Source organism: Astyanax mexicanus, chromosome 18, assembly GCF_023375975.1.
Source record: "Astyanax mexicanus isolate ESR-SI-001 chromosome 18, AstMex3_surface, whole genome shotgun sequence".
NCBI lineage: Eukaryota > Metazoa > Chordata > Actinopteri > Characiformes > Acestrorhamphidae > Astyanax > Astyanax mexicanus.
In genome coordinates this window covers 43304344-43317357 of record NC_064425.1, presented here as the reverse complement: position 1 = coordinate 43317357, position 13014 = coordinate 43304344, and the positions used below count along the sequence as shown (strand labels likewise).

The 13014-nt window shown below is 40.6% G+C and overlaps 1 protein-coding gene across 1 annotated transcript in view; it reads left to right on the top strand.

Annotated features, from left to right (window-relative positions):
- Positions 1-13014, top strand: part of clstn2b (calsyntenin 2b) — a 155404-nt gene that overhangs the window by 135649 nt on the left and 6741 nt on the right. Inside the window, exons 11-12 of the mRNA XM_049467247.1 lie at positions 1711-1859; positions 9950-10155. Of these exons, the coding sequence (XP_049323204.1) occupies positions 1711-1859; positions 9950-10155 (355 nt within the window). The remainder of the gene's footprint in view (positions 1-1710; positions 1860-9949; positions 10156-13014) is intronic.

The window sequence follows — 13014 nt, the reverse complement described above, 5'->3', positions numbered from 1 at the left end:
ACATCCGGCTCAACGCAGTGAAAGGATGGACGGTCGCTTAATTGCTGAAATTGTCGCCGAAATAATAACAGGCTAGCGAGCTAACAAGCTAACAGGATAAAACTAGCACTCAGTGTGCTCTCAAAGTGCCGCCTAGCTTCGAAAAACATGTTAAAAGTTAAATCTGAAGAAACATTTGTAGTAGCTGCTGAATGTAACTAATAAAGTAACTTACTTAAAAAAAGTAATTCATAAAGTAATGAAGTTACATTTTAAATAAGGAATCAGTAATCAAATTACTTTTTCAAAGTTACTATGTCATCACTGAATATTACTAAGACAGCTAATTTGTCTCGGGTGCCCAAACGTCTTTCATATAGCTATACAACTGTGTGTGTGTGGGTGTGTGTGTGTGTGTGTCAGTAATCTATACACATAAGCGTTTCCACCCACAAAGGCAGAGATAAAAGCAGTTGTACAGAGCGAGAGAATAGAGAGAAAAGCGGAATAAAGATGGAGAGAGAGAGAAAAAGAGAGAGAGAGGGAGAGCAAGAGGAAGAGAGAGAGAGAGTGAGAGAGGGAGGGACAGACAGAGGGAATGTCTTCAGGCCCAGTTTTCCATTTTCTCTCGGTGGCTTTTGTTCTTTTATATTCCGAGTCTGGAGGAAAGATTTTAGGATCGGATGAGAACTGACATCAGAGAGAGAGAGAGAGAGAGATAGTAAAGAGAGAGAGATAATAAAGAGAAAGAGAGAGAGATAGTGAGAGATCAGTGGATGAGCTTGAGGCCTCATATGTCTGTTTCCTCTCTGTGTATCGATTCATCTTTCTTTCTTTCCTTCGCTCTGCGCCGTTCAGTCATTTTAAGCTCCTTTTGCGGCTCCTTCTATTGTATGAACACTGACACACACACACACACACACACACATATATATCAAATAACTGTAATTACGTATTAATAATACTTGTAATAACAATCTCATAACTACTAATGCTGTATTCACTGTTATACAGTATCTCACAAAAGTGAGGACACCCTTCACATTTTAATAACTAGTTTATTATACAGCTCTGGAAAAAAATAAGAGACCACTTCAGTTTCTGAATCAGTTTCTCTGGTTTTGCTATTTATAGGTTTATGTTTGAGTAAAATGAACATTGTTGTTTTATTCTATAAACTACAGACAACATTTCTCCCAAATTCCAAATACAAATATTCTCATTTAGAGCATTTATTTACAGAAAATGAGAAATGGCTGAAATAACAAAAAAGATGTAAAGCTTTCAGACCTCAAATAATAAAGCAAAGAAAACAAGTTCATATTCATAAAGTTTTAAGAGTTCAGAAATAATCAATATTTGGTGGAATAATCCTGATTGTTTTTTAATCACAGTTTTTATTTCATGTATCTTGTCATCATGTTCTCCTCCACCAGTCTTACACACTGCTTTTGGATAACTTTATGCTGCTTTACTCCTGGTGCAAAAATTCAAGCAGTTCAGTTTGGTGGTTTGATGGCTTGTGATCATCCATCTTCCTCTTGATTATATTCCAGAGGTTTTCAATTTGGTAAAATCAAGGAAAAACATCATCATTAAGTGGTCTCTTGTTTTTTGAAGACATGACACTTTTATACAATGTAAATTCATCAGTGTACAGCTACACTATAACAGTGTAAATTTACTGTGCCCTCAAAATAACTCAATGTCTGGTCTGCTGTGTTTCTGCAGTTTCACTTTAATCCGGCTCAGTCTGTGCTGGTGATGGAGGGAGAAGATCTGGATCAGGTGAACACGGCTCTGAGAAAAGTCTCCTACATCAACTCCCGACAGTTCCCCACGCCCGGAGCTCGCCGCTTACACATCTCTACCACAGTACAGTACGATCAATAACCTCTCTATCACTACTACATCACTACTCCATCACTATTCCATCACTACTCCATCAATTCCCGACAGTTCCCCACGCCTGGAGCTCGCCGCTTACACATCTTTACTACAGTACAGTACGATCAATAACCTCTCTATCACTACTCCATCACTACTCCATCACTACTCTATCACTACTACATCAACTCCCCACAGTTCCCCACGCCCGGAGCTCGCCGCTTACACATCTCTACCACAGTACAGTACGATCATTAACCTCTCTATCACTACTCCATCACTACTCCATCACTACTCTATCACTACTACATCAACTCCCCACAGTTCCCCACGCCCGGAGCTCGCCGCTTACACATCTCTACCACAGTACAGTACGATCAATAACCACTCTATCACTACTCCATCACTACTCCATCACTACTACATCAACTCCCAACAGTTCCCCACGCCTGGAGCTCGCCACCCGCCACTTACACATCTCTACTACAGTACAGTACGATCAATAACCACTCTATCACTACTCCACCACTACTCCATCACTATTCCATCACTACTACATCAATTCCCGACATTTCCCCACGTCTGGAGCTCGCCGCTTAAACATCTCTACTAAAGTACAGTACGATCAATAACCTCTCTATCACTACTACATCACTACTCCATCACTACTCTATCACTACTACATCACTACTCCATCACTACTCCATCACTACTACATCACTTATCCATCACTACTACATCAACTCCCGACAGTTCCCCACGCCTGGAGCCCGCCGCTTACACATCTCTACCACAGTACAGTACGATCAGTAACCTCTCTATCACTACTACATCACTACTCTATCACTACTACATCACTACTACATCAACTCCCCACAGTTCCCCACGCCCGGAGCTCGCCGCTTACACATCTCTACCACAGTACAGTACGATCATTAACCTCTCTATCACTACTCCATTACTACTCCATCACTACTCTATCACTACTCCATCACTACTACATCAACTCCCCACAGTTCCCCACGCCCGGAGCTCGCCGCTTACACATCTCTACCACAGTACAGTACGATCAGTAACCTCTCTATCACTACTACATCACTACTCCATCACTATTCCATCACTACTACATCAACTCCCGACAGTTCCCCACGCCTGGAGCCCGCCGCTTACACATCTCTACCACAGTACAGTACGGTCAATAACCTCTCTATCACTACTACATCACTACTCTATCACTACTACATCACTACTACATCAACTCCCGACAGTTCCCCACGCCTGGAGCCCGCCGCTTACACATCTCTACTACAGTACAGTACGATCAATAACCACTCTATCACTACTCCATCACTACTACATCACTATTCCATCACTACTCCATCACTACTACATCAACTTCTGACAGTTCCCCACACCTGGAGCCCGCCACTTACACATCTGTACCACAGTACAGCACAATCAATAACCACTCTATCACTACTACATCACTACTCCATCACTACTACATCACTATTCCATCACTACTACATCAACTCCTGACAGTTCCCCACGCCTGGAGCCCGCAGCTTACACATCTCTACCACAGTACAGTACAATCAATAACCACTCTAGCACTACATCACCACTACTCCATCACTACTCCATCACTACTCCATCAATTCCCGACAGTTCCCCACGCCTGGAGCCCGCCGCTTACACATCTCTACCACAGTACAGTACAATCAATAACCACTCTAGCACTACATCACCACTACTCCATCACTACTCCATCACTACTCCATCAATTCCCGACATTTCCCCACGTCTGGAGCTCGCCGCTTACACATCTCTACTACAGTACAGTACGATCAATAACCTCTCTATCACTACTACATCACTACTACATCACTACTACATCACTACTCCATCACTACTACATCACTATTCCATCACTACTACATCAACCCCTGATGCCCCCCACGCCTGGAGCCCGCCTCTACCACAGTACAGTACGATCAATAACCACTCAGCACTCTACACTATCACTACTCCATCACTACTCTGTCACTACTCCATCACAGTACGATCAATAACCACTCAGCACTCTACACTATCACTACTCCATCACTACTCTGTCACTACTCCATCACACTACATTATGATCAATAACCACTACTACATCACTACTCCATCACTACTCTACCACTACTCATGCATTACATAAAAAGGTTTCATGTTTGATATCCTATCCTAAAAATCCTAATTGTAAATTTAATAGAAAATATTTCAAAAGTTTTAAATAAATCTGCAATGGTCAAAATATAATGAATAAAAATCTAATAAATTGGCATCTATCAGTCTGGAAAAGGTTATAAAATTATAAGTAATTTCTAAGGCGGACCACAGTGAGAGCTATTTTTCACGAATGGAGATAACATGGAACAGTGTTAAACCTTCCTGTGAGTGTTTCTTACCACAGTTACTCCAAAAGGGCATGGACAACTCATCCAGGAGGTCACAAAATGAAAGATCCCAGAACAGCATGGAATTAATAATTGCAGGTCTTACTTGCCTTTTTTGTTTGTTTTGAAAATTGTGTGCAGTTGTTGCTAGTAGCAATGGTAGAACTTCCAAATACCTTTTTTGTACATAGAGCCAGATTATTTTGGATAGATTTTGGTCTTTATTTAGATCCTTAATAAATTAAATTATAAATTAAAAACTGTGTCAAACACACAATTTTAACAGCACTGTAGTTTACATTCTGGACTGGACTGGATGTTCTCATTCACAAAACACTGCATTTCCAAAAGATGACACAGTAAAATCTTCAGAATCTGTTTGAAATCCAGTGTGAGTTTTCTGGCGAATGGTGCGACGCCACATTTTGCACCTTCCAATCACAGCTGTTTGCACACTTGGCCTCACCTGCCCGTGTGCTCCTCAGGCACAGGCTCTTCCACAGAGACCGTCCAATGAAATGAGATGCTGTGTATCGACTGGCCTGGTTTGTGCAGCAGCAATCTGCTGGATGATATTGCTCCTCACACCGTGATATTGGCCCGATACCCGCTGTGGTCTTTTCCTTATTACATTACGTCCCCACTGGCATCTTTTGGGCAAATTGAAGCCGGACTCATTCACATAAGTGATTTCATGGGGGGATTGATTGTCCTGCAGGTTCATATCTTTCCAGAAGAAATCAAAGGTAGATTAAATGCATTGTATCTGAAAACATTAAGGCGGTGGGTCTGATTCAGGACCATCACTGTATTGAAGAGGTGCCTTAACCAAACACCGTGCCATCGTTTCCCAACCGTCGCCCCCGGAAACCCAATTATTTTAGACCCATCAGCTTCTCCGCGGGGTCTCCCGCTTCATCAGACCTCCACCAACCCGGCCACAATTTATAACATGAATAAATGATTTGTTTTTTGTTTTATTTAAACAAGAAGGTGTGAAATTGTGCATGAAAAAATGCTCTAATGCTCTCGCTTTTCTTTGCTTTTTTTCTCTCTTTTAGTGCAATCACACTTATTTTGATTGTTTTTTAAAGTACGCAATCTGCCATAAATGTGAAGTGCTTTACGAAAAAAAAGAAGTGAAGATAAAATGTGGATTTAACGCGAAAGTGTACGAAAAGTTCTCTAGAAGAGATTAGACGTGGATGACACGTCAAAGTAACATTCACTAATGTTGAGTTCAGAAGCGGTGAATCAGTTTCTCTGATTTTGCTATTTATAGGTTTATGTTTGAGTAAAATGAACATTGTTGTTTTATTCTATAAACTACAGACAACATTTCTCCCAAATTCCAAATAAAAATATTCTCATTTAGAGCATTTATTTACAGAAAATGGGAAATATCTAAAATAACAAAAAAGATGCAGAGCTTTCAGACCTCAAATAATGCAATGAAAACAACAAGTTCATATTCATAAAGTTTTAAGAGTTCAGAAATAATCAATATTTGGTGGAATAACCCTGATGGTTTTAATCCCAGTTTTTTTCATGCGTCTTGGCATCATGTTCTCCTCCTCCACCAGTCTTACACACTGCTTTTGGATAACTTTATGCTGCTTTACTCCTGGTGCAAAAATTCAAGCAGTTCAGTTTGGTGGTTTGATGGCTTGTGATCATCAACTCATCATTTTTAAGTGCTCTCTTGTTTTATTCCTGAGCTGTATGCTGAAAAATGGAATAAAACTCTCATTATCACGGCTGGTGCTCATTTACTAAAGCTCTCTGTTAAACTTTTACTCAGCACATTAAAATATTATAAAAGCAGAGACATTATCATAAAGTACAAAAGCTGCAGTCTAGTCTGACCAATAGGTGTTTTGGCATACAGATGGTTTTCGCCCACCCCTATGTACTTAATTTCATCATCAATTGAGGTAGAGGCATCTAGGGGGTGCGCTAGCAAACCTTGGATTAGCAACAAATGGTTTGTTTTCAGTCCAATTAATTTTTTACTCAGTGACTATAGTGACTTTACACAAACAAAAGCTCTGTCCGGACAGGATTAGTTTCTCAGGGGGACGTCTGTACAAAATATCTCACACTTTTACGTTCAGTAGCTCCTCCATTTCCACTTGCTATTGTGTTTCTACATGGATCTTCGTGGAAACGCGCACCCAAAGTGTAATTATGGTGTGTAGCAGTGGACAAACAGCTATTTTATTAAAGGCGAGGAGACGATGTGCATCCGGACGGGACTAAAATTACTGGAGGAGCACGGAGTTCAGCGAAAAACAGTAGATAATTCAGCCTGTAATTTTCTCAGAGGATGTCTAAAAAAAAAAAAAACACATACATGGTTGTTCTGGACGGGAATAAAATCATAGAGGATAAAAAACCCCATAAAAGAGATTTTTTTTGTGTGCAATTACACATTCTCACCAGAGGGGTCTCTAAATCCCCAAATCTACATAACCTACAGACTGCTGCTTTAAATGAGCGAGTGTAGAACTTTAGTGTAAGGAGTGAACTCTAAAGTGCTCGCTCGCAGTTGTAAAAGAAAAATGCGATCTGTGCTCTTTTTTTTGCGTCTGCGTTTTTCACCCAGTGGCTCAGATTCAGCCTTTCTTTGCTATTTTGTATCTTTTTTTTTTGCTTTTCTCTTTTAATCCTCTGTCTATCCTAAAGCACTTCCAACTTCCATTCTTACTGATGTGTGTGTGTGTGTGTGTGTGTGTGTGTGTGTTTGTTTTAAAGAAAGAGAGAGAGAGAGAGAGAGAGAGAGAGGGATCCTCACACTCTCGTACTGTGTTACTATTGTTGCCGTGCTCTGCCCTAAGGAGCCGCGTGAATATGCATGATCGAATTTGAATATTCATAAATCTTTGGGGAGTTTGACCCGCCTCCTGTGGGGATCGCCAAGAGGCCGTGGGTGGAGTCCCTTCAGCAAGAACAGCAGGGAATTAGCATGGGAACACACACACACACATACACACACACATATACACACACACACACACACACACACACATACAGTACATACACACACACACATCCTCCGCGGAGGCAGGGAGCCTGATGAAGGATTACAGGATCTTGAGTAAGAAAATACATTTTCTTTTCCGTTTGCAGAAAATTTTAAGTGATAAAAAGCTTGGTTTCCGCCGCAGGTCAGGGCTGAGCAGCCGAGCGAGACTCACGGAAGCAGCAGATTTTTTTTTTTATGTCCTCTCTGTGTTTTTTACAGCCAAGTTTACTCAAAAATCAGAAAAAAACACAGAATTGAAAGCATAGAAATCTCCATAGTAGTGCTCTTGAGACCATAAACGAGTGGTTTTTGTCTCATCTGGGTCTCAACTTCATTTGCATTCGATTAACTGTGATTAATCACGTGTTTTTTAGAAAGTTAAGCTCAATTTTTGTGCAACAAAAAATAAAAAATAAACACGTGCTGTCCATTGTAATGGACGCAGGGTCTGAAAGGGTTAATCATCTATCAGTCTGGAAAAGGTTATAAAGTCATTTCTAAAGTTTTTGGACTCCAGAGAACCACAGTGATTCCCTATTATTCACTAATGGAGAAAAACATGGAACACTGGTGAACCTTCCCAAGAGTCCATTCGAAATTACTCCAAAAGGGCATGAACAACTCATCCAGGAGGTCCCAAAAGAACCCAGAACAACATTTAAAGAACTGCTCACTCACTCGCCTCGGTTAAGATCAGTGTTAATAATTCAATAATAAGAAAGAGACTGGGTGAAAATGATCTCAAAGGGAGAGTTCCAAGATAAAAATAACACTGCTGACTTATTCAGGGAAAATATTCTTTGGTCTGATGAGAACATCATACTGAATGTAAAACATGGTGGCGGTAGTGTGAAGGTCTGTGGCTGGTTTGCTGCTTTAGGTAATGGACAACTTGTTGTAATAGATGGAACCAGGAATTCTGATGTTAACCAGACAATCCTGAAGGAGAATATCCAGTCATCAGTTTGTGACTTTAGGCTTAGGTGTACTTGGGTTCTGCAGCAGGACAATGATCTAAAGGTCAAAAAAGAAAACTAAATGAAGGTTTTGGAGTTTCCTAATCAAAAGCCTGATTTTTTTTTTTTAAGATAACTTTTTGTGTGTGTGTGTGTGTGTGTGGGTGGAGCATGTATACTGTAGGTCAGTTCTGTAACAAATCTGATCTGTGATCAGTTATTAGATAATAAAGAGCCTCTTAATCAGCCGTGTGCTGTTAAACAGTGTTGGCAGAAGCTTCAGTAAATCGGGAACTATAACTGACCTTCTACAAACATCACAGCTGTTCCTCATCATTAACCTTCAGAAAATCACCCAGACTGACAAACTCTCCACTGTGGAATCGCTCGCCCCAGCGGAGGGAGGAGTTATGGGCTTCACATTCAAACCTGTCCGTCTATTCTGCACTTATATTCTGCACTCTGTGTAATAAATAAAACTAGAAAAGTGCATTTCCTGAAGGAAACACAGGATGGTTGTGCAGCTAAAATTGCTCCCACCGTTTGCTATGATCTTTGCTATGATGTTGCTAGGTGCTTGCTGTGATGTCTGTGGTGGATGCTAAGGTGTTGCTAAGCGGTTGCTAGGTGGTTGCTAAGGTGTTGCTGTGGTGTCTGTGGTGGATGCTACGTTGTTGCTAAGTGGTTGCCAGGTGGTGCTAGGTGGTTGCTAAGGCATTGCTATGGCATCTGTGGTGTTTACTCTATTGTTGCTAAGCAATTGCTAGGTGGCTGTTAAGGTGTTGCTAGGTGGTTGCTTAGGCATGCTATGGTATATGTGGTGCATGCTATGATGTTGCTAAGCAATTGCTAGGTGGTTGTTAAGGTATTGCTAGGTGGATGCTAAGGTGTTGTTAGGTGGTTGGTGTTTGTATTTATTGTAATGCTGGTGTTTTACTGAGCTAATAAACACTATATTGTATATATATATATATATATATATATATATATATATATATATATATATATATATATATATATATATATATATATAAATAAATGTGAAATTCTGCCTATTCAAATGCAGACTGCAGGATAAACCAAAGCTGGAAAACTGCCATGTTTAACTAAACTAAACGAAACCTTACAGTTTAAAGTTTAGAAATGGCTTTAGGCAAGAAAATTGAATACTTTATAAAGTTAATATGAAATACAATAGAATTAGGGGCCATTAAGCTGTTTTTGTTGCAGCAGTGGGAGATTATCTCGACAGTCACGGTCCTCCCGGCTCTCCACGACACGTCTCACAACCTGCACCGCTGAAAACAAACACACACAGCCGTTAATTAATTCTCACCAACACAATTAAACGTGATTTAGACTAATGCTTAATAAGTGCAATTACTGCCTGAAGCCTGAAGAAAACACTCAGCTGATTAATTCTTAGAGAGGAAGGCGGTGAGGAGGAGCGAGGGAGCGGCGTCTGTCTGACAGATACATATTTCCCTGCTTTAGACGCCAATAACTCCCCAAAACCAGCCCTGTCAAAACACACACTTCAATTTCCCTCTGTTTCTGTCTCATACAGCCGCATTCAAACACAATATTCACTCTGATTGGCTCCCAGGTGTGTGTGTGTAGATGTTTAGTGATGTTTTGTTGGTGTGTGTGTGTGTGTACAGGTGTTTCGGGGAGGACGTGTGCATCTCTATCCCTGATATAGAGGCAGTAGTGATGGTGATGCAGCCGAGTGAGCCACGCATCACTATCACGGGGGCGGAGCAACTCAACACACCCGCCTCCGACCTGGCTGCCGGCCTATCGCTGTTCAGGGATTTGCATATCGTCAGCACCGTTACCAAGAGCGACAGAGCTGACCATAATACAGGTACTGAACTCCTTCATGACAGCAGTTTATATTATACATACCATAATAATCACCATGCTGTTACAACAATGGCCACGTTATTAGAAACACCTTCTGTACCACCCTGTGCCTCCACTCACTGGCCACTTTATTAGAAACACCTTTCTTGCATTACACTCATTGGTCAGTTTATAATGAATACCGATTTTGCCTTACACTCATTGGCCACTTTATCAGAAACACCTGACTTGTATTACACTCATTGGCCACTTTATTTGAAACTCCTTTATACCTCTGTGTGCTTCCATCCAGTGGCCATTTTATTGGAAACACCTACCTTGGATTACAATCATTGGCCAATTTATTAGGAACACCTATCTTGCATTACACTCATTGGTCACTTTATTAAAAACACCTACCTACCAGCTTGTGCTTCCACACACTGGCCACTTTATTGCAAACACCTACCTACCAGCTTGTGCTTCCAAACACTGGCCACTTTATCAGAAACACCTGCCTACCACCTTTTGCTTCTTTAGTGGCCACTTTATTAGAAACCCCTATATACCACCGTGTGATCAAATCCAATAACCACTTCATTAGAAACACTTGCCTACCAGCTCATGCTTTCACACATTGACCACTTTATTAGAAACACCTGCCTACCACCTTGTGCTTCCATACAACGGCCACGTTATTAGAAATACCTAGCTTGCATTTCTCTCATTGGCCAATTTATTTTGTATCACATTTATTGACCACTTCATTAAGAACACCTATCTCACTTTACACTCATTGGCCACTTTATTAGGAACACCTGACTTGTAGCACACTCATTGGCCACTTCATTAAGAACACCTATCTCACTTTACACTCATTGGCCACTTTATTAGAAACACCTGACTTGTAGCACACTCATTGGCCACTTCATTAAGAACACCTATCTCACTTTACACTCATTGGCCACTTTATTAGAAACACCTTTCTTGTATTGCACTCATTGGCCACTCCATTAAGAACACCTATCTCACTTTACACTCATTGGCCACTTTATTAGGAACATCTGACTTCTATCGCACTCATTGGCCACTTTATTGGTAATAGTGAGTGTATAATCTACTTTAACACTTTTATATACAGTTATATGTTTTCTATCACAGTAGTTTTATTATATATTGAAGCACCGCCTCTAGTTAGTAGAAACCGTCAGTTTGAGGCAGAACCCGACATTATTCATTTATGTGTTTTCGTGTTTGTGTTTCTGCTGAGGGATAAAAACAGCAAAACAACCACAAAGCCATAAATAAGTGAAGGAACGACACCTGGGCTGCGAGCGCCGTCCCCACTCCGCTCTAAATAGATGATATCCTCATTCATTTATAAACATGTCCTTCCAGCCCAGGGCTCATCTGCCTTCTATTAGAAACCCCACATCTCTCTCTCTCTCTCTCTCTCTCTCTGTCGATCCCTCCTTCTCTCACTTGTTTTGTAGCCCAGAGTCTCTCTCTCTCTTTTACCTTATTTAACTCTCCCAAACACAACACACACTCAAACTTCCCTCACACACCTGAGAGAGAGAGAGAGAGAGAGAGACAGAGAGAGAGAGAGAGAAAGTGAGAGCATCTGTGGCCATCGACTGAGGGATACACCAAACAACTCAACTCAATTTCTCTGAATTGATTAAATCTAAATGTGTAAATAATTTCATTCACATGAATAAAATATCCCTCGGCAGCAGTTATTGTCGAAAGTTAGCAAACAAACAGAAAAACAGCTTTGTAGCTGCAGAATACTGTATTTTATTATTGATGTAAACTTGATCTACAGCGGTGACTGTAGAAAGCACGGAAACTGCGGTTCAATTCCCTTCTGTTCTTTAAAAATGAAGCCAAAATGTGTCCACCATGTTGTTAAATATATATGAACCAAAGTCTACACAGTAGAGACCAGACACAGAGCCAGACTCACTTTTTCGCACCGGACTGTAAGGCACAGTATGCGACACTAATAAGGAACAGGGGTGTCGTCATGTTTTTTTTTCTTTCTTCTAATTTAGCAGGTCTTGCAGTTACCACTTACCACTGTAGAGCTAAGCTAAGCTACGTAAACAAAACTGTAATTCTTGAAACAAAAAAAATATTTATTTAAAAGTCAAACTAGCACTAAATGTTAATGTTAATCTACACGGATTTCTCTCCTAAAAAACTATTTATTTGGGTGAGTAAATAAAGTTCTTCACTTTATTTACAGTAAGCTTAGATTTCCAGATTTCCACTAAGGCTGGGTGCAGCAGCATTAGCATTAGCTACTATGCTAGTACATGCTGCCAAACAGCAAGATATTAGCTAGTGGCTCATCCACCTAGCATGTTTTAACACAGTAAACACGCAGGATTTGGGCCGATATACTCGACTCTGAATGGTCAAAGAGTTAGAGCTTAGTTAGCTTACTTACCTTAGTCAGCGGCTAATGCTAATACTACTCCAGAAGTGTTAGCCAGGGATAGAAGCAGGCTACAGGCCGATAATACTCATCTCTGGCCTGTAAAAGAACTAGTGCTTAGCGCGGTTAGCGGGAAATGCTAATACTGCTCCAGCAGGAAGTATCTCCATTTTTGTTGATTTTTAGTTTAATGCATAATTTGGTTACACAAACTGTCCCTTACACTGTGTCAAAATTTCTTGATGAACGGACCAATCGGAATTCTCCAAAATGATCTGAAATAAACTCTTTTTACACTGATTTCTATTGAAAGTCAAGAAGGTTTTCTCGCGCTCCTGTAAAGTTGCTGTTTTGGAGATACATGTTTTTCATTGGACAGTGACGATATAGGGATGGGTGGAGCTACACGTCATACTGCAACCAGCCAGCAGAGGCACT